This window comes from Xenopus laevis, chromosome 1S (assembly GCF_017654675.1).
Source record: "Xenopus laevis strain J_2021 chromosome 1S, Xenopus_laevis_v10.1, whole genome shotgun sequence".
Classification (NCBI taxonomy): Eukaryota; Metazoa; Chordata; class Amphibia; order Anura; family Pipidae; genus Xenopus; species Xenopus laevis.
Genome location: NC_054372.1, coordinates 159,949,325 through 159,970,884, shown reverse-complemented (window position 1 = coordinate 159,970,884; position 21,560 = coordinate 159,949,325). Strand labels below are relative to the sequence as shown.

At 37.8% G+C, this 21,560-nt stretch overlaps 2 protein-coding genes across 3 annotated transcripts in view; both read left to right on the top strand.

The window, feature by feature from the left end:
- The window catches only part of ap3s1.S (adaptor related protein complex 3 subunit sigma 1 S homeolog), a 30,867-nt gene extending 28,308 nt beyond the window's left edge, over positions 1 to 2,559 (top strand). Inside the window, 1 exon segment of one of the 2 annotated variants that reach the window (NM_001086668.1) lies at positions 1,917 to 2,559. In NM_001086668.1, coding sequence (NP_001080137.1) covers positions 1,917 to 2,045 — 129 coding nt within the window. In that variant the 3' untranslated portion in view covers positions 2,046 to 2,559. 2 annotated transcript variants of the gene reach the window in all.
- Positions 2,560 to 14,737: 12,178 nt separating this feature from the next.
- lvrn.S (laeverin S homeolog) overlaps positions 14,738 to 21,560 on the top strand; it is a 30,196-nt gene continuing 23,373 nt past the window's right edge. Inside the window, exons 1-4 of the mRNA XM_041580433.1 lie at positions 14,738 to 15,656; positions 17,002 to 17,144; positions 18,753 to 18,892; positions 20,373 to 20,499. Of these exons, the coding sequence (XP_041436367.1) occupies positions 14,941 to 15,656; positions 17,002 to 17,144; positions 18,753 to 18,892; positions 20,373 to 20,499 (1,126 nt within the window). The 5' untranslated portion in view covers positions 14,738 to 14,940. The remainder of the gene's footprint in view (positions 15,657 to 17,001; positions 17,145 to 18,752; positions 18,893 to 20,372; positions 20,500 to 21,560) is intronic.

Sequence of the window (21,560 nt, the reverse complement as noted above, 5' to 3'; positions counted from 1 at the left end):
TACATTGTATATTCAGTATAAGTGGTGCCTTCCCAGATGTCCAAGCCACACACACCATTTGTACTAATGCACCCCCATACCATGACAGATCCCAGTTTTTGAACTGTGCTCTGATAACAAACCAGATGATCCTTCTCCTATATAGCCCAGAGGACACAACAGGGTCATGATTTCCAAAAATAATTTCACATTTTTAGTCACCAGACTTTTTTCCACTTCACCTCAGGTCATCTTAAATGAGCTTGGATCCAGACAAGGCACTGGAGTAGTAGAAATGATCAGTGTCTGTTTGTTTTTTTCACACGATTTCTGATTCTGTTTGCCTTCAGTCCAAGAAGTTTAGGACCCGCAGTTACCTATTCTCTAAATTTCAAACAAATAAGGATAACTTCAGTAGAAATATAAATTTGACACAATGGACAGTTTATCAAAAAATTGTTGTGATATTGATAGAATTTGTTTTGGTCACCAAATGTGATTTCTGTTATAGGCCTATTTCTGGCAGACCTTTTGCAGGTAAACTGGTTAATTTAAGAATAATATTAACCAATTGACAAATCAATAGTTTATTTTGCATCTGTATTACTTAATTGTTAATCTACATTGTAGTGTAATATATTTTGCTGCAAAATCTGTTGTACTTATCCTTTCTCACAAGGGAATACTAAAATACCTGACAATGTGTCTCAAACTGTATTTGCTATTGATAAGCAATGACTTGATTTGTAATTATTTTATTTAAAGTTTACATAAATTAACAGGTCCTGTCACAAGTGGAGTGCCTTTGGAGATTAGCATAGACTAATTAGTTATAAACGGTATTTGAGAACATGAGCAGTGTCATTACAAAAAATGTTTTACTGAAAAAAGGAATTGGCCAATACATGTTTATGCTTTGCAACAAAACAAAAAACTACAGCCATGTAAAAGAAAATGCTGGTTTTGGCTAAGATGAACTAATACCGAATTCTCTGCTGACTCTGGAACAATGGGTTGGAAGGCTATAGCTCATGGATCTCCAGTTCTCGAGCTTCTAACTGTTGCTTATCTACACATTCCAGCATCTCTTAGTGGCAAATTTATCACAATTCGAGAAGCAAATTTAAGTTTTCTCACAAACGTTCTTGAACCATTTCGCTGTCCTTCAGCAAGATCACAATGGCGAAAATGCTGGAGAAAATATACCAATGAATCTTTACTAACGGTAAAAAAAAACAGTGGAGTGCAGGGAGAGTTCAAATATCTCTTGATAAAATGGTAATAATTTTTATTTGCCAAGAGAGCATCCCTATTAGAAAAAGATAAATGCTAAAAAAAGACAATCTGCACAATTTAGCTTCAAGATTGAGCATCTCACCTTTGATAAATCAGCCCCTAATTTTTCAGTTGCAGTAGATTTTGGGTTGCACTGCATCTTGTAAGCCTATGTTTGTGTTCAATTGTGGGTTGAACTGCTCCAATGAGGATGGTCCAATTAACATATGGTTTAATAACCTTAATACCAAGTCTTTAATGATATTTCAAAGATAAATACTGTGATTGCAATTTGCTCTTGATTTATAGATATAAACCTCAAAGTTTCAAGGATACTTGAAAACTACATGAAATAATAACAGAAAATCTAAAGTAGAATGTGAATGACTGAAATCTTCTGGCATGCGATTTTGAAAAGAAGAAAAAAAGAATCCTGCCTATTGCATTTAAAAGGATTTTCCATAACCATTCAGCCATTAAGCTGACATTTCATGTGACTTTGTTTTTGTCTAACCTCTAATTCATAAAAATTCATTCCATGCAATCTGTGAGACTCCATGCCGCTACTGTGACCTTTAGCACATCAACTATGTTCCATGTCTCTCCGCAGGTAGTTTAATCTAGCATTAATCCTGTTGCTTTTCTCTCTCCCCGTTTCATAGGCTGGCCTAGCAGGAGCTCCAGCGCGGGCTGTATCTGCAGTAAAGAATATGAATCTTCCTGAGATGCCAAGAAACATTAACATTGGTGATATCAGTATAAAAGTGCCAAACCTGCCGTCTTTTAAATAAGTGACTTCCCTTTACTTGAATTATATAAAACATTTACGATATAAATGTGGATAGCGTTTTTCTATTCCATAAAAACTGAAGGAACTGTATAGACTGTTTGTGATAAATCTAAAGTGTTGGATTCAGCTGGATGTTGCTGTTAATACTGCTAAAGCTAGCTCAACCTGACTCCAGAATTACTGTACATTCCTACACCCCTGTAAGGCATGGCACTATGTTTTGGCTGCTCCCATTTCTAGAGAAAGTATGTCATATCTTTGTTCTGTTTACATAGTTCCATTACATGATTACAACACAATTCCTTATTCCTAATGTTTCCTACACAATTGTCTATTATTTACACAACATAAAGGACTTAAACATCCAGTTTTTAATATATCATTTGAGATTAAACCTGAACACGTTTGTTTTTAATATCTTTATCTAGAAACTTAATGATATAGCTGTTTTAATACTGTACTGGAATGTTGTGGTGTATTCTGTATTCTGTAAAATAAATATTTTATGAATGTCATGCTTGTTTTTATTTCTACATTTGAAATGTAAAAGGATTGCAATGGGAAAGACTAATAGTTATCATATGATATTATTTTGCTATTGCAATTTTGTTTTTTGCAGGGATACTAGAATGCACAGGAGAAATGGCTAAGAATTGGTGTGTTTTTTCCCCAAATGTTTTCAAAGCTTCTCTCCAGGTGAAAGATATAGGATAATAAGTTGAGTATAAGTTGAGCATTACACAGCAATTGTAGCTTTAGAAAAAGAAAAATGACCACTATCTGTGGTATTTTCAGCACAGATGTTTTTCCACCATTCTATTGGTGTTATAAAGTAAGTGGGTAAGGGCAGGCTTTCAGTCCGCATTGAAGTGATTTGTTGATAAAGATCCACAGTAGTTGCATTTTTACCAAAAAAATTTGATGGAAAAGAGACCACAAGTTTGTTTCAAGAGGACAGGAATATGCTTGCACCTTCACAAAGTTGGTGTAGGAAAAGCAAAATCACCGCTATATTTATTTTAAAAGGCACATACAGTTGTGTTCAGAAAAATAGCTGACATCACTAACCTGATCGATCACTATTTTTGGTCGTAATTATATTACTACATGGCAAATAATTTACTAGTAGGTGTAGTAGAGTAATATAAAACATGAATGCTGCTGATTTTGTGCCATTGCATCATTAATTGAGGCTTATTATAATAATAGCTTGTTCCGATTAATAGCAGTGTGGAGTTCCAACGAGTGAGTTCATTCATTCTGTGAGAAGATGGGTGTCAATTACGGTCCTTATTTAAAGAAGGAAGGCGGTAAATTTGCATGCTGGTTATAGTGCATTTATCTCTGTGGGTCGTTCCAGTCATTGTTCAGAAGAACTGCGCACTTCAATTAAAAATTTAATTGGAGAGGGGAAAACATATAAAGAAGTACAGAAAATGATAGGCTGCTCAGCTAAAATGGCAACCAAAACCTGAAAGACGTGGAATAAAAAGAACTATCATCTGAATGGATAGAAGAATTGCCAAAATGGCAAAGATTCAGCCAATGATCAGCTTCAATAAGATCAAAGATGGTCTACAGTTAGCTGTGAGTACTGTTACAATTAGAAGACACCGATATGAAGCCAAGCTATCGGCAAAAAGACACTGCAAAGTTCCATTGTTGAAAAAAAAGGCATCTGCTGAAGAGGTTTCAATTTGCCAAAGAACACATTGACTGGCCTAAAGAGAAATGGCACAACATTTTGTTGACTGATGAAAGCAAGATTATTCTTTTTGGGTCTAGGGGCCGCAGACAGTTTGTCAGATGACCCCAAAACAGTGAATTCAAGCCATAGTACAGTGTGAAACATGGTGGAGCAAGCAACATGATATGGGGATGTTTCTCAAACTATGTAGTTGGGCCTATTTATCTTATACCAGGGATCATGGATCAGTTTCAATAAATCAAAATACTTGAAGAGGTCATGTTGCCTTATGCCAAAGAGGAAATGCCCTTGTCCAACAAGACAAAGACCCAACACACACCAGTAAATGAGCAACATCTTGGTTTCAGACCAATGTGATTGAGATTATGGAGTGGCAAGGCCAATCCCCAGACCGTAATCCATTGGAAAATTTGTGGGGTGACATCAAAAATGCTGTTTCTGAGGCAACACCAAGAAATGCAGAAGAATTGTGGAATGTAACAGGTGCCAGAAGTTGGTGGACTCCATGTAACACAGATGTGCAGCAGTTCTCAGAAACACTGATTATACAACTAAATATTAGTTCAGTGATTTAAAGGAAAGCAAAATCTTGAAACATTTTTCAGTTCTTACAGTGAATGTTTGAGTTTGTAAAGAAGAATGCAGAAACTGCTATTTTTGGAACAGCCTAATATTCCATTTTCTTCACTTTCTGTAAAGGAATAACACAAATTTGATTGTTCTTCATCTTTATATTTGGAATAGAATGTACAGTTTTACCAATGCATTTGCTTGTATGGAAATAAAAGCTAATATATTTTGAGCTGTATTCACTTTTTTAAACACGCTGCTATTATTTTGAACACAAATGTATATTGGAAAGTTGCTTACAATTACAGTGGAGGACCCATTTGACGGTACACAATGGTTTCATGTGATCATTATGATTTATGCCTTAATAGCCAGATGGAATATTGTCACCAGCAGACTCAGGGGCTAGCACTCCATATATTCTGAATATGCAGATTAGCACCATAAGGCACAGAATGACTCCGGCTCCTTTTACAACTGCATTTTTCCTTTGCATCTCTTCTCCTTACTGTTTTAATAGGGTTATGTGGATTAGCACATTGGGGCTGCCATCAACATTGTCTCTGCTAACTATACCAATGAGAAAGATTTTGTGCAGCTGTAGTTAGTCAAGAACACCCTGTCAGAACTTGCATGTTCCAAATAATGTCAATGGAATTGTACTGAATCACCAGTTTGTTGAATATGTGCATTTTGTGTGGGCCATACACACCAGCAGCTGCTTGGCTTTGCTACAACAATTTGGAAGGTGATTGCTTTTTAATAAATGTCTTTTGTCTTTGTTGCTTCGTTACAAATTTAGGCTCCTGTTTCTGCAACATCTGCTAACAATTCCAAGAACAGAAATGTTAATATCTCTGCGTCAAGAAAAACTCTGCATAAGTGAAAACTAAGGGGCAAATTTATCAAAATGTGAAATTTTAATTAATAAAAACTCGCCCATGTTCTATTCATTCCTATGGGATTTTTGGAAGCGTATTTATCAAATGGTGAGTTCTAATTTTCACCTATTGACAAATATCCTTCTATAAATCCCATAGGAATGAACGAGTGGGTGAGTTTTTATTGATTAAAATCTAAACGTACATTTTGATACTTTCTGAAACTTCGAATAATCAGGCTTCATTAAAGAAAAAAGTCGCCAAAAAACTTGGTGAATAAAAATTGCGGAGGTTGTATAGAAAGTTTTTTAAAGTTTAATCTGACAAAGGCATAGAAGTAAAAAAAAAACATTCTTATTATAAACCAGACTTTGCCAATTGATGGCAGTGATGCGGCATGGCATCTTTTTCAGCCTCTTTGAAAATAAATGAGATATTTTGTTTATAGTCAGTATGACTTTTGCTCCGTAAAAAAAATACACCCAAGAGTATTCTGTTCCGTTTTTTTTTTTTTTTTAAATAAGAATGCTCAAGTAGAAAAAAATTTATTTTTTTCATAGTCACATTCAAATTAATCTGACCATAGTGTATTTATTGATTTCTCTCTCCTCTCATAATCACCCAGTGTTGTGGACATTTTTAACGAATCATACAGGTGTAGTATACGTTATCTGGAAACCCATTATCCAGAAGGCTCTGAATTACATGAAGGGATCTCCCCATAGACTTCACATGTTTAAACATGATTTCATTTTTACCCCTGTAATTATAAATAAGTACCTTGTACTTGATCCTAACTAATATATAATTAATCCTTATTAGAGGTGTAGGGATGTGTAGGATAGCCACCCCTAGTATTATTATCAGGCAGTCCCTCCATGTTATGGACACCTAATTGGGTCCTAAAATACAGTTGGGAGGGGTACTGTTGACTCTTGCTACTTCTGACAGTGACCAGCAGATGGTACTGTGCTAGGATATAAAAGGCTCTGAAGCCATACTTTCAGGGTCCATCTTGTGCTGGCTCTAGCCTATGCACGAGGCAGAGCTCGAGTGGAACCTAGACAGGTCAGGTCTAGTAAAAATAGGTTACTCACCCTTATAGATCACTCTAGGAGTGATAGTCAGTCAGATTATTTAGCTGAGCAGCTTGAGGCTCCTACGAGGATTGTAGTGGGATTAAGATCCCAGGGTACCCATTACCCAGAAGTAGGGACTAAGTGTACAGACCTAGGGTAGATAGATTCCCCTCAGGTTCCACTTAGGGAAAAGGCTGAAAGCTGGGTGTACCTCCTCAAAGCTGTATGTATTGTTCCTATCTCTGAGGAGAATCATACTGACCAAAGGTGTTGTGAGTACTACCTATTCAATGTACTGTATGAACCTGCAATGTTCTCATTTATGTACACTCCACTGAGGATTGTATGTATGTTCAATAAATCAGTTCATGGTTAAGTTATAAGAACCACTGGCGCCCAATTCTTTGCACCCTGATTACAGTTACAGTTGCACTACCCCTGCTTCCACCTCGCTGCGAAGGCTCACTCCCTAAGGTTTTAAGGTCTCATCCGGAGCATATGTACTAGGAGTGAAGCCCATAGTAGAGTAAGGTGCACTCAATTTACTATAGCGCTACAGAGGCAAACATTTTTATTAGGTTTATTTAATGTTGAAATCATTTTTAGCAGATTTTTGGTGGGGGGGGGGGTATGGAAAGACCCCTTATCTGATACATGTACTTTCTCCTCTTTGCATTTTTTTTTGTTAGTAATTCAATGTAGGCCAACTGCAATTATTTTTGGGAGAGATATCCTGTCGTTTTAGTTATAATCAGCTTAAACGGCCGTACAACGTATTTTTGGAACATATCAGTCGTAATTTGAAATTTACAGTGACTCCACGCTCTTCATTGTTCCTCAGGCAAGAAATGAAAGGCACAGTTCAGTGTAAAAATAAAAACTGGGTTAAGAGAGAGGCTGTGCAAAATAAAAAAATGTTTCTAATATAGTTAACCAAAAATGTAATCTACAAAGGCTGAAATGAGTGGATGTCTAACAGAACAGAATACAACTTCTTGCTTTTCAGCTCTCTAACGCTGAGTTAGTCAGCAACTGTAAGGGGGGCCACATGGGACATAACTGTTCAGTAAGTTTGCAATTGATCCTTAGCATTCAGCTCAGATTCAAAAGCAAACTGTTACGACCCCTCCCACCTCAAGTCATTGATTGGTTACCAGCGCCGATTCTGGGGCTGCTGCCGCCTGAGGCAGCAGCCCAGACGCCGCCCCCCTCCTTTCCCGCTCCACGCTTAAAAATTAGCGTCGGAGCGGGTTTCGGGGGGCAGTATCGCTAGTGCATTGAGCGCAATTGTGCTCTTTGCACTAGCGGAGCCGAATTTCCGGGTTAAAACCAGACTGAGGTGGAGGCAGGTAGAAGAGCTTCAAATGTCATGTCTGGCCCAACAACTATAACACTGAGTAGAAAAAACAAGGTGAAATGGGCAAAGGTCAGCAAAAAAAAGTTTGGTGTAAAAATTAAACTTGGTAAATAGATAGGCTGTGCAAAATAAAAAAAAATTCATTATAGTTAACCAACAATATAATCTGTAAAGTCTGGAGTGGCCGGATGCCCAACATAATACTCAGCACACTACCTCAGAAACCAGAAGCCTAAGATGCCCTTTCCTCCTTTCCTAGCAAAGCAACATCAGAACACTTCTTTGTTTTCCTTCTGAAGGTACATCTTTTTGACTGCACAGCCATAGGAACTGACCAGCGGGTGATGCTGCTGTTACAAAATTCATTATTTTGGATTTTTTATCAAAAAAAAACTTTAATAGATCGGAAACTGAAAAAATATATAATGTAAATTGCAAATTAAAAAAGCACCCTGAGCAATTTCTACATTACTTTTTAAAAAAGATTTACTTTCATTTTTGTTACAATAAATATAAATATTACACAAGTTGACATGTCATTAAAAGTAATTGAGGTACAATAAAGTAGCTTATTGTTCAGGTTCAGTGGCAAACACTATACTAGTATTCATCTACAGTCATATCCTCCGGATTGTAATCATGCGCAAACAGGAAAGCAAAGTATTGTCCCTTCAGATCTGGAAAGTTTTCACTTATTAGTGTCATTCCTGTTTTTTACTCCCTGAAATGTTTTTAGTAAAGCTGCGATATGATGTTTTCCTGAATTATCTGTAATGAAAGAAGCATTCATTTATTAAAGGGCATGTAAAGTCTAAAATAGAATAAGGTTAGAAATGCTGTATTTTGTATACTAAATATAAACATGAACTTACTGCACCACAAGCCTAATCAAACAAATAATTTATTCTTTCAAAGTTGGCTACAGGGGGTCACCATCTTATAACTTTGTTAAACATCTTTGCAAGACTAAGACTAAGTGCACATGCTCAGTGTGGTCTGGGCTGCTTAGGGATCGTCATAAACAAAGCTGCTTGAGTTCTGCATGGCTGGTAAGTAAGGCGGGGGCTCCCTCTGCTGTTCATCATTATGATTGTTTTCCTGCTCAGCAGTTAGGGACCATTTGACAATTCCTATCCACAGCAGTAAATGAAGGGAGAATTTCACTGCATACAGTCAGGTTTCTTATAAAAACTGTACACATTTTTTAATTAAAGTATATTGGAGATAGGTTTCTTTTTCATTAAAGAAAGTAAAAATGGGATTTTATTTTTTTGGCTTTACATGCCCTTTAAAGTGGTAAATATGAAGATTTTTTTTTCATTTAAATGTAATTGCAATAATAACCTACTTGTATTTGTAAAACATGAAAAAAAACCTAGAATTGGCTATGACTGACACACAAACACATAAATATAATACATTTTTGTGGATTTCCATAGCCAACATACTTAGGGAAGTGTGTGTCTTTTTGAGGAAAGGTCACATATTTTCTTATAATATTCTAAGAATTATGGTCATAATAATGTATGACTCGTTTTTTGGGGGGTGAGAGTTAAGTATTATGATGCAAGTACTCTCATTCCTATGTTCCTCTAAAAATTGAGGAATGAGGCCTTTAACAGATTTTCAATTACAAACGGGTTGGGAACTAGAATATTCAGTATCTGTCCATGTGTTAAGGCCTCACATCCTACTGTGCTTAGGACCATTAGGATACACTAGAACAAATATCATTATAAAATATAATCCTTTTACCCACAATATGACCAAAATCAAAGATACTTAGAACGGAATTGATAATGAAAGTGGTTTAGGAAAACTGTATATGCCCTCTTTATAAACTGTCAAGATAATGCAATGAAAACCATCCACTGTGCTTTGGTCAAGTAAGTGGATTGGTGGTGTTATTGATAGGGGTAAACCAACAAGTAGACCTTTGCAGGGCAGGTGAGTTGCATTGTGGACCCCCTGGACCCCTGGAAAGGTAAGTGGGGGGGTGGCAGAATGGAAGCCACCTCAGGGTGGCGGGTTATAGAGAATCACCCCTGGACCGTTGCCTGTTCTCCTACACTACCTGATAGCATCATAAGTTGCATACTGAAGCAGTAGATAAAGGAAAGCCCTGGAGCTATAAGTGCATGGGCTACATGACAAGGGTTCCGAATGACCAGCAGCCAGATTATACTGGTCTAGGTTAGAGATGGGCAGAATCACATGTACTGTAGCTGTGTTTAGGTGAGAAGGAATGAGTTAAGGCAGGGGAAAGCCAGGCTGAGGGTGGAGAAAGAGAGGGATGTGATGTCAAGGGAAGAAGCAGTTCACTTCCTTATCTTCTGAGCAGGTAGAAACATTTCACCCTCCCCTTTTCTTTTTTACGATTTCATATTATCTATTCATAACTGAACATAACTCAATGTGGATGTTTTCCTGAATGCAGTGGCACTGTGGTTTCTGTATCTTTATACAGTATAAATGTGAGTGTCTGCATGATATTATTTATGTTAAATGAATGGCAAATGCTTGATCCAGTGAATCTTTCCGATCGCCATTGGGGTCAGGAAGGCATTTTGTCCTGTCTTGAGGCATAACTGGCTCTGGCTTCAGGCTGGGTTTTTTGCCTTCCTCTGGATCAAAACACTGGATATATGGTAAAGTAGGTTTTATTTGTCACAGCGAAGGTAGGACCTTGCCAGAGTACTGCACAGGTAAATTTAGAAGAGGGAGAAAGGAGGTTCTCTCCTGTGACTGCACGGTGGATTGACTGATACAGACGCTACTACTGTTTGTGCTAGGGGCAGCCTACTTGGATTTCCTATCATCGAGACACTGCAGAACTTTTCTCATGTTGGCGGCAGAGCATAATATTGATTGCTTATTAAAATCTTGTGTATAGAATATTGACTTGGGTTATGCTGGCAAGGTCCTATTTATTTGATAAAATGTGAATAAAAGTTGTGGCCATTTTACACCCATCTCTGTCTCCTGGTTTCATTAAGGTATGTAATAATGGGGTATTTACTAAAAAAGTATATTACTATGAAAATGGTTTATTACATGAAGCAGGGTTTTATGTATGAGCTGTTTTATGCAATATATTCTTATAGAAACTTACATTGTACAATTTCTTTTAAAGGAATTCTGTCATGATTTTATGATTTAGTTTTTATTTCTAAATTAAACTGTTTACACTGCAAATAATTCACTCTACCATATACAATTTAATTCCTGAACCAATAAGTGTGTTTTTTTTAGTTGTAATATTGGTGTGTAGGCAGCCAACTCAGGTCATTTTGGCTGGTTATGTGCTTTTCGAAAGAGCCAGTGGAACTGCTTTCTGGCAGGCTATTGTTTCTCCTACTCAATGTAACTGAAGGAGTCGCAGTGGCATCTAGATATTTACTATTGAGTGCTGTTCTTCGATATACCAGGCAGCTGTTATCTTGAGTTAGGGAGCTGCTTTCTGGTTACCTTCCCATTGTTCTGTCAATGGGTTGCTGGTGGGGGGAGGGAAGGGGTAATATCACTCAAACTTGTAGTACAGGAGTAAAGAGTGACTGAAGTTTATCAGAGCACAAGTCACATGACTGGGAGCACCTGGGAAACTGACAATATGTCTAGCCCCATGTCAGATTTCAAAATTAAATATAAAACAATGTGCAATGTACAATGTGCTATTTTATTATTACAGAGAAAAATAATCATTTTTAAAATTATAATTATTTGTTTAAAATGGAGTCTATAGGAGATGGCCTTCACATAATTTGGAGCTATCTGGATAACTAGTTTCTGGATAGGGGTACTAAAATTAATAAATACTTAAAGTACAGGTACTAGGAAAGATACATTAACTGGGTTGTGGCAAGGGGCACCACCAGTAATTCTAATCACTTTCTTCCAACTCCAAGGTGACATAGCATAGGGTACTTTGCACTTAGAGCCACACAACCATATTGTTCTCGTTTCCCAGCATTCAATTCACCCTCCCTGGGTGAGTGCATGTGCAGTACAGAAGATTTTCACCAATTTTGTACTGCAAATGTCCATGACAAAGGAAAAATATGGAGGCTGAGAGAAACATACTCCGGGTCATTGCATTTTCTTAAAGACAAGAAGCCCCAGTCCAGGGTAGAAGTAAGCCAGTAGAATCACTTGAGGGGGCTAACAATTGGCATCCCTCAATGATTCTACCTGAATAAAAACATTAGTGAAAATACATTAGTGGAAGGATAGGCTCATAAAAGCATTTGCAAGTCCAAGAAGTGTCTGTGGTTCTCTCCCACCAAGGACTTTGTTTTTAAAAATACTTCTTGTGATGGACCTACTGGTGAAAGATTCACCCGGAGAGCACCATATCTGTTATCTTCTCAACGTGGTGGTTTTATTAGTTGAGGCATCATTTGCACTACATATTTTGGCTTCTCAGCTTTCCTCATGTGCAAACACAAGTGACATAAGCAATCTTTTACCTATTTGTAATTATTGGCAGCTGACACGGGGCCTGTTGAGAGGCACAGACTACAATATACATTTAAACAAAAGGACTAAACATTTTTGTTTGGACCTACTGGGACTCTGTGCATATCTGTGCATATCCACAGAAGACAGAATGGCTCCACCATTTAGAGGCTATGTTTTCTTATGGGGAAACTTTGGTAACCTCTGTCTGAGTTATGTTGATGTGACTGTTGGGATTTTCTCTACCTCTATCCCAAACAATTCTCTGATGATTCCAATGAGAGGGGACTCCTGTTTTTTTTTTTTTTGCGTTTTCAATTTATGTACATAAAGTTTTAATTTTTGTAGTAACAATTCAGTTTTAGATAGGGACGTGATTTTTTCTGGAATACAGGTTGACTGGGGGTGGTGCACACTATTCAGTTGTGTAACTAGATGTTACTAAGCCCCACAGCAAATTATTTTTCAGGCCCCCCCAAATGTCTGGAGATTGACCTGTTTTACCAATATTTATTGAAATTGTATATGAATCAAGACCTCATGGGGCCCCTACACCTCATGGCCCCCTGCAGCCACAGGGTCTGCTTCCTCGGTAGTTACGCCCCTGATTGCTGTAATGATAAGTCTAATTTTTAGGTCTGACTTTCATAAAGCTTCCACATATTTACTGAATTCATGTAAGGGAGGCAACTACTGCAGTTATGTAGAACACAAAGTCAAGATAATTAGTGATCAGTGAATCTGAAAAATTCACAAAACATGTTAAAGTCTACAGGCAAGCTTTTTTTATTGCAGCAACATTTTTGTAGTAAGATACATTAGAGTGTATATAGGTGACTTTTTTTGTCTACTGCAACATTTTTGTCTTCCGCTCTATATTTTTATTTCCTCTCAACATTTTTGACGCAAGTGTGACATTTTTGTAGTATGAAACTTACCATGTAGCGAAATTTTGGTGCAGTTCTCCATTACTTTTCACCAGTGGCGAAGTTTGTGGCAGGACCATATATGGCAAAAAAATATACTCATCACTAATGATAATAAAAATTGCTGCCATGGATAATATTGTTTTGCTTTATTTTAGCACACTGCTTTTCAGAATTAAGGATTAATGAAAGTACATTTTGCAATTGATTTGGCCTAACATGTTGAAGCTTATTTATTAAAGGTGGAATTTTAGTGGTTCTAGACCACGACAAACTTTAAAACCATGATTCTCATTGAATTTTTAAATAGATCTGATTATAAAATGTGCAAATAAAGCAAAGGGCTGAACGAAGCGCTAAAAATATACAGTAGACACCACAAAAACCTCTGAAAGCTTTTCCAAAAATTCCTAGTGGAAAGAGAAATCCAAAAATCTCCAAATGTCCGAATTGATTAAAATCGGTCCAATAAAATCAGCTTTGCCACCACTGACTTCTATAGGACCTTGACAACTTTTACTTGGTAAATTTTTGCCTTAGAGGTTTGCAGTTAATAAGTCTCGAAATTTTAGAGCTTCTAAGAAATTCATGGAAAAAAAAATCACAATTCGATTGTTAGTAAAGGGCACCATAGACTATATATACAAACATGGTATCCGTCCAGAATACTTTGAGCATGTTTTGTTCTTCTTTGACTACATACACAGGACATTGGTGCAAACTATTGACAGTCTTTTTCCATAGGTGGATGACTTGCTTCATACTTTTGCGGGTTGTATTTACAAAACCTAAAACTATTTTTTACAAATTCACTATGCATTATGCCCAACACACAGAGGCTACCAGGAGCCCAACCTTTTGTTAAATCCCAGATGCTTAAACTTTGTGATGATGATCTGTCTGACAAAGATATTAAAAGTGGACATCAGTCTGAAGCTATACTGGCCTGTTGATGGTCTGCCATCTGCACTGTTACACCCCCTTATAGTCCCTTATCACTGTATAACTGCAAGACTATTGTTTTCCTCTCTATTGAGTGCAGAGCTCATCCTGCTCCCTGGCTATAAAGCTGTTGGCATCCTCTATGAAATGGCATATTGGGTTCCTAATGTCACACAGCCTGTTCCCGGCTTGCATATTCAGCTGTTATTACTGCGTAACCGTCTTTGATGTTTGTGAATTATTTTCTGGACTTTCCTTTTCTTTGTTCTCATTTCCTGTTCCTTTGCACTAAAGTCACAATATTTTGACTTTAGCGAAATATTTTCTTTTAATGCCATCCTTTTCTTTCAGTTCAGTGTCTGTCCTTCATAATCGCTAGTACTCTGTCCCTTCCTTATCCTGGTACACCCTCCTTTGCAACATATTCCTGCTTTTTCATATTTCCTGCATATCTTTCACTTTCTTTGCTAAACTGTTGTGATTTATTTTATTTCTTCATGTTCTCTGCCTCTTGCATACCATCTCGGTACCCCCCCTCCCCTTTTCAGTCATCTGTTCCCTGTTCCTTTAGTGTAATATATCTACTTTCTCTTTAGTTTCCAGCTTTCTTATGCGCTACTTTTTCTACCCCCTTCTCTTTTGCTTCATTTATTTCTGAACCACACCTCCACATTCTCTGGCTTGATATTTCTTTCTTATCATTTCTTAAAAACATATAACATACTTTTTTCTTCTGTTTCATCTCTTTATATATTAACCTTTTGTCTCTCTTTGTGTCTTTCCTTTATTGTTTTTCATCTGCTTTTTATCTTTCCTCCTTCTGTTTCTGCTTAAGCAAAATAAAATTTCAGCATTCCCCTGCAACCCCCTTCTGCCTCCTCTGGCATCTTTTGACACACCCAGATCTTACTCTTAAATGGGATCCTAGGACACATTTTCACATACGGCAAAAAGAAAGTGTATCGTTGGTTTTCAGCTATGGGACCAAAGTCATCTTCTGGATTCTACTTGAGCAGGACATCAGCTACTTTCTTGTCATTGCTATTAGCTGCCTTGATTTTAGTAATCATTATACTTGGAGCTCTATATGCACGAACAACACCACCTCAATGGTCTCACCACATCTGTGACACTTCTACTTCACTGGAGAACATTACAGATCCTACAGGCAGACCAGGTGTCTGGAATAATCCACGTCTGCCTCAGAATTTAGTGCCTTTGCACTATGACTTGGAGTTGTGGCCAAGAATGCAAGCAGATGATGAGGGTAACTATCTCTTTTCAGGACAGGTAAACATAACCATAAGCTGTGTAGAGGTCACAGACATTGTTCTGTTGCATAGTGTTCAGCTGAACTTCTCCTATGTTGGTCTCAGACTTCTGGGAAACAAATCTGAAATGGACCAGAACATGGAAAGTCATGGAACACATTATAAATTATATGCAATTGACAAATCTACCCTGCAAGAAAGCAAAGCATACAAACACCTGCAAGATCCTACCTATGATATTCCTGGAGGCAATATTAGCACAAAGAGTGTGTGGACCTTTGAGAATCACAGTTATGTGGTACTGGAGCTGAGTGAAGAACTTGTTGCTGGGAACCTTTACTTACTGGAACTTAATTACACTGGATTTATGAGACAAAATTCTGCTCTCTTTATTACTCATTACAAAGATTTTAACGAAGACAAGTAAGTAGCAACTAAGATAGGGGGACTGGCTTTAAGGGACATTATACTGCAAAGCTACAAATGCTAAAGTAAATATACTTGTGTAAGTTTAAGAGCAGTGGTCTTGAGTCAGTAATTGGGCAGCTTACATAATTAACGATAACTCATTTCAAGGGAATTGTAGCTATGACTCCCGGCCATTCTAAATTAACAGCACATGTAAGAAAGTTGTCTCCTAGTTATTTTCTCTTCACTTACCAGCTGCACAAATCAGGCAAAACGAACGTGTCATTTGCAGCATTGCATGAGGCTCTATGGGTAATAAGGCAATAACAAGCACCTCTATTAACTCAGAAAAGAAATAAATAGCATTTGCCTGAAAACTGTGTTTTGTGAGTAAAATGTTTAAGGAAATTACTGGATAAACAAATATTGCAAAAGATAAAGAATGAATAGAAATTTAAAAATATATCAGGAAAATAGAATAGAAAGAGGTAAGTACGGGAAACACTGAACAAGTGTCAGGGGGTATGTATGCTGGTATGAACATTTGTTATTCAGTTACTATGTAAGTCAATGGGGATATTTCTGACGCTTAAATGCCCCATTTTGGGACTACTTAAAAATATTGTGGCAACATAATCTTGCTCACATCTAGCAACTCATAACAACCAATCAGATGTTTGTTTTTCAACAGCTGGCTTAAATATTCCACCTGCTGATTTAGGGTAACTAGGAAAGCAGCAGACTTAAAACCATTTATTATAAAGTGCCAGCTCAGCACTACCCTTAGGAAAATTAAATAATAACCTGCTTGGCCTTTAGTATTTTCAGTTTGTTGGGCTTCAGTTTCGTGAAAACATTCCCGGGCATTTTATGGTTTCCTACATTTTACCGGGGGGGGGGGGGGGTTGTGTTCCCCTCCCTGGAAAACTTAAAATTGGGGTTTGCTTGTATTTCTAGCAAGGTATTTAATACAGCAGGGTAAGCTTTTAGATACTGACCCAACAGTACAGTATAATATGGCATCAGATATGAATAACCAACAATTAAATATGGATTGCCTTCTTTTTATTCCAGAATTATTTTCCAATTGCACATTTCTATAGTTATTTTATACTCCTCATTACAATGGAGAGTGTATTTGTCTAGTTTGGCCCATGCCTATATGTATATGCTCATTTTAGCCTCACTTTTTCTGGAAATAACTGATTGTTTATTGCCCAGAGAAAAATATGTTGGAAAATTGAAAAAGTAATTATGGTTGTGATACTTACTGTATTTGTTATAGAGTGTACTTAGCGCCATCTGGTTACGCTCTATAGGCTGAATCACTGTTTTGCGCACACATTGTTTCCTACCACAGAGCCGTGGTTGCTTCATTTTTGGAACCAGAGAATGCCCGGGCCGTATACCCATGTTTTGATGAACCTGCGTTAAAAGCAACATTTAAAATAAGACTTGTACATAATTCAAGTTATGTGGCGCTTTCCAACATGCCTGCGGTGGGTAAGTGTAAGTGCAGTGTAACGTTTATAGAAATCCACCATGAAGCTGATGCTGTTCGCTGATAATAACTGTACAGCACTAGGCTAAATGATGCTTTTGTAACCTTTTTCCTGTTATAGGACTATGCCTATGCTACAGAGCCATGCCATGGTTTGTTAATAAAAAGATTTTAAAAACACTATTGTTTTCTTAAATTTGCATTATTGCTTCAAATACAAAACAGGTCTTGTATGTACACTGGATATTACCAAAATATTTTCAAAGACAAGAGACAGTTTTTCATTTTTCAGTCCTGGCTGCTCAATGATGTGGTTTCTCTGTAAAGATTCATTCTAGCCTTTGAATTAAGGGTACATTGCTCGGTTAAGGGACTGAATCAAAGCATTTCTTTATTTAATGAATTTTCTTTTTCTTCTCGAATGCATACTTGCTTTACCCAAGAGCAGAGTTTGCCATACTTTGGGGATGTCTACTAGAAATCATTTAAACCCAACACAGGTATGGGACCTGTTACTTAGAAAACTGGGGACCTTTCCAGATAAGGGGTCTTTCCCTAATTTGGATATGAGGGTAAATTATGAGGGTAGACTGTCAAGGTTGGGGTTGTTTTCTCTGGAAAAAAGGCGCTTGAGAGGGGACATGATTACACTTTACAAGTACATTAGAGGACATTATAGACAAATAGCAGGGGACCATTTTACCCATAATGTGGATCACCGTACCAGAGGCCACCCCTTTAGACTAGAAGAAAAGAACTTTCATTTGAAGCAACGTAGGGGGTTCTTCACAGTGAGGTTGTGGAATGCACTGCCGGGTGATGTTGTGATGGCTACAGGGCTGGAACAAGGGGAAGCAGAAGAGGCACGTGCCTAGGGCACAAAGGTAGGGGGCACCAGGCACATACCTCTTCAGACGCCTTCCCCTAGAAGCAGTGGCAGCTGTCTCTTCGGCAAGCAAGTGTGCACGCATGCGCAATAGCCCTTCCTCGGCACATGCGCACTCACGCTACCTTAAAGCTTGTGCTCTTCTATGCATGCACGAGCAGTGTGTGTGTGTGCGGGGGGGGGTGATGTAGTCGGCTGGGTTGCCTAGGGCGCCCGACCGACTAGGGCAGGCACGGGAGGCTGATTCAATTTATGCCTTTAAGAATGGCTTGGATGATTTATTGGACAGACATAATATCAAAGGCTATTGTGATACTAAACTCTATAGTTAGTATAGATATGGGTATATAGAATTTATGTGAAAGTAGGGAGGGGTGTGTGTATGGATGCTGGGTTTTCATTTGGAGGGGTTGAACTTGATGGACTTTGTCTTTTTTCAACCACCATTTTCTGGCAGCAAGACTAGGCAGTGGATGGGCCCACTGATGTCAGGGGGTGGCCCTTGTGATGTTGGGGCATGACCTTGATGCCATTCCTTTAAAAGATCTTTTCCTTATTTGGAATCCTGGACAGGTGGCAGCCCTAGATGGGAGAGGGTGGAACACAAAATCTGTTAACTCCTGAAAAAAATAGGGGGGGTTGACAACTCTGCATATGATGTTAAACTGTACCAAAAGCCTTTCTAACTTGTACATCTCTTCAAATATGAATAAATATTTTCCAGCTGTTTCTGAACGGGAAGATAAAGATGGATCTGTGTGGACTGTTACTACCTTTAACACTACACCGAAAATGTCAACTTATATAACTGCATTTGTCATCTGTGACTTTGATTATGTCAACATCACTGAAAGAGGAAATGAGGTAACAGAAAGTTTTAAACTTAACCAAGCAAGAGTTATTTCCTCGGATGTACTTAGCAGCATTAGGGCAGGACTACACGGCCGATTCCGCCTGGATCCGACGCGCTTTGCAAAACCGCAGGTGTCACGTCGAATGCGACGGAAAAAAGGTAAGTAATTCAATTGTTGCATTGTGTCGCTGTATTGATGCGTCGTGACAGGACTGTCGGATGCAGACGCTGTCACGTCGCATCAACAATGTGACACGATCCAAAACTGCCTTTGCTTACCTTGTTTCTGTCGCATCCGATGTGACGCCTGCGATTTTGCGCAGTGCGGCGGATCGCGGCGGAATCGGCCGTGTAGTCCTGCCCTTAATCATTTATGTAGGTGAAAGATGTTTAAAGCAATACTGACACGTTCCTATAAAAATCGTAGGAACGTATTAGTAACAAGTGTGTGCTGCACCCGCAATAACCCCCCCCCCCTCAAAACCACCCCTGTGTGCAGCAGACCGGCTGACACTACTAGCAGATCTTCTACCTTGCTTCCGTGATGCTGGGCTGGGGGCGGAGCAATCCTTCCATAGTCTGAAGTCCTGTTTTCATTCGTAAATAGCCAATGGAAGGATTGCAACGACCCCAGACTAGCGTCATTGAAACGGCTCAGAAGGTCTTTTGGCAGTGTCATAGGGTCTGGTCAACGCAGGTTCGCGGGGCTGGGGGAGGCTTTGCGGGGGGCTTTGAGGGGAACTATTGTGGGTGCAGCACATACTTGATACTGACACGTTCTTATGATTTTTATAGGAATGTGTCGTTATCGCTTTAATACGGCTTCTACAATAGTTTTATACCATCAGAATGTCCTATGAGAACATTAAAAGGTTCCTTGGCTAGCAACCCTTAGCAACCACCAGAAGACCTCAAAAGAATTCAGAATGTTTGCACCACCCATCTTTCTAGCTGTCAGGGTTCTTAAATCAAAATAAAATGAAAGCCTTAACTTTTAATAGTACCAAAAATAAAACAGACATCATTTTAAAAAAAACTTGAGTGTTTGTTAAAAAAAATCTAAACATAAGAACCTTGATTGATTGCAATCATGAAGAAAACTTGAACAACTCCAGTTTACAAGCTCAGAAAACCTAAAAAATCTCGATGAATTTTGCCTACATTTTATCTACATGAACTCACAAGTTTAAAATTCAAGTTTTTTGTGCCTAATAAATACCAAACATTCACGTTTTTGAAAATATAATTCGAATTTGTGAATTTTTGCGCAAAAAAGTTTGAATCGTGGGAAAAAAAACATATTCAAACATTGATAAATCCCCATAATAACCATTTCACTTGGCACACAAAAATTATTTCAATGATTTTGGGATTTTGTATATAAAATGCAATGTGATTCTTGTGACACCCTGAATATTTTGTAATACAGGAACAAAATTAAAAGCCTGTAATGCTTTGTGCTAAAGACAATTTTGTTCTACTGCCATGCAGATCCGAATTTGGGCACGTAAGGAATTCGTGCAGAAAGGGTTTACAAACCTTGCTCTGAGTATTGCAGGTCCTCTCCTTGCATACATGGAAGATTTATTCAATGTCTCATATCCTTTGCAGAAAACAGGTATGTTTGGTCAATATTTGGAAATGTTTTGCAACTTGTGTTGAACAAAAGGTATCGCTTAAAAATGTGTAACCTTCATACTCAATTTCATATACAATGATTGCAATACAATAGTTCTTTTACACAGGTATGAGATCAATTTTATTTGTATTGATTCCCCCTTTCTCTGTAATAATAAAACAGTTTCTTGTACTTGATGTTACTTGATATTGGTGTCAAACCATGCCTCCTCACTGTCCCATTTTCTGCTGGACAGTCCTGATTTTGACAGCTCCGCCTGCAGTGATGCCAGAAAAAGATACAAAGTTTCTGAAACTTCATTAAAATAAGAGGCTTTTTGGCAGAGAGCCCAGAATACTTAGCACCTGCACTTAAATATATTTGTAACAATTTAAGGTAAGCAAAATGGACATGGTAATTAGGTGTGGCCATAAAATTGGCAAAGTAAAATAACTGATGCTGTACACTTGGTAGATCTTTTTCTTTCATTTTTCATATGTTGGGAGGTATGGTCGACTAGGAAATAGTCAAAATTAGAATTTGAAAAAAAATTCGAATATTGAAATTTAGCATGTACTGTCTCTTCAACCATTCGTGATTTAAAACCTGCCGAATTGCTGTTTTAGCCTATGGGGGATTTCCTAGAACCTATTTGGAGTCAAGTGGTGGACTTTGAAAAATCCAAATGGTTTTTTTGGAAATACTTTGAATCGAATTCAATCGATTGCGATTTTACTTCGATTCGTACAATTCGAATATTTTACGGTCTATTCACCTGAAAAAAAACGGATTTTTGAAAAATTTATTTCGGTTTATTTTTTATTTGAGTTTCAAAGTTTTTTTTAATCGAAATTCGACCCTTGATAAATCTGACCCTTGATGTCCAAAGTGGTGATTACAATTGTTGTTGGAGGAAACTGGAGGAATCCCATGCAGACACAGTAATACTATACAAAAGTCATGTAGATATCGATCTGATTTAATATGAACCAAGGCCCCAATGCTGTCAGTACTGTTGTACTGTTGAAATACTATAATATCCTTTGAGACCCTTGAATAGC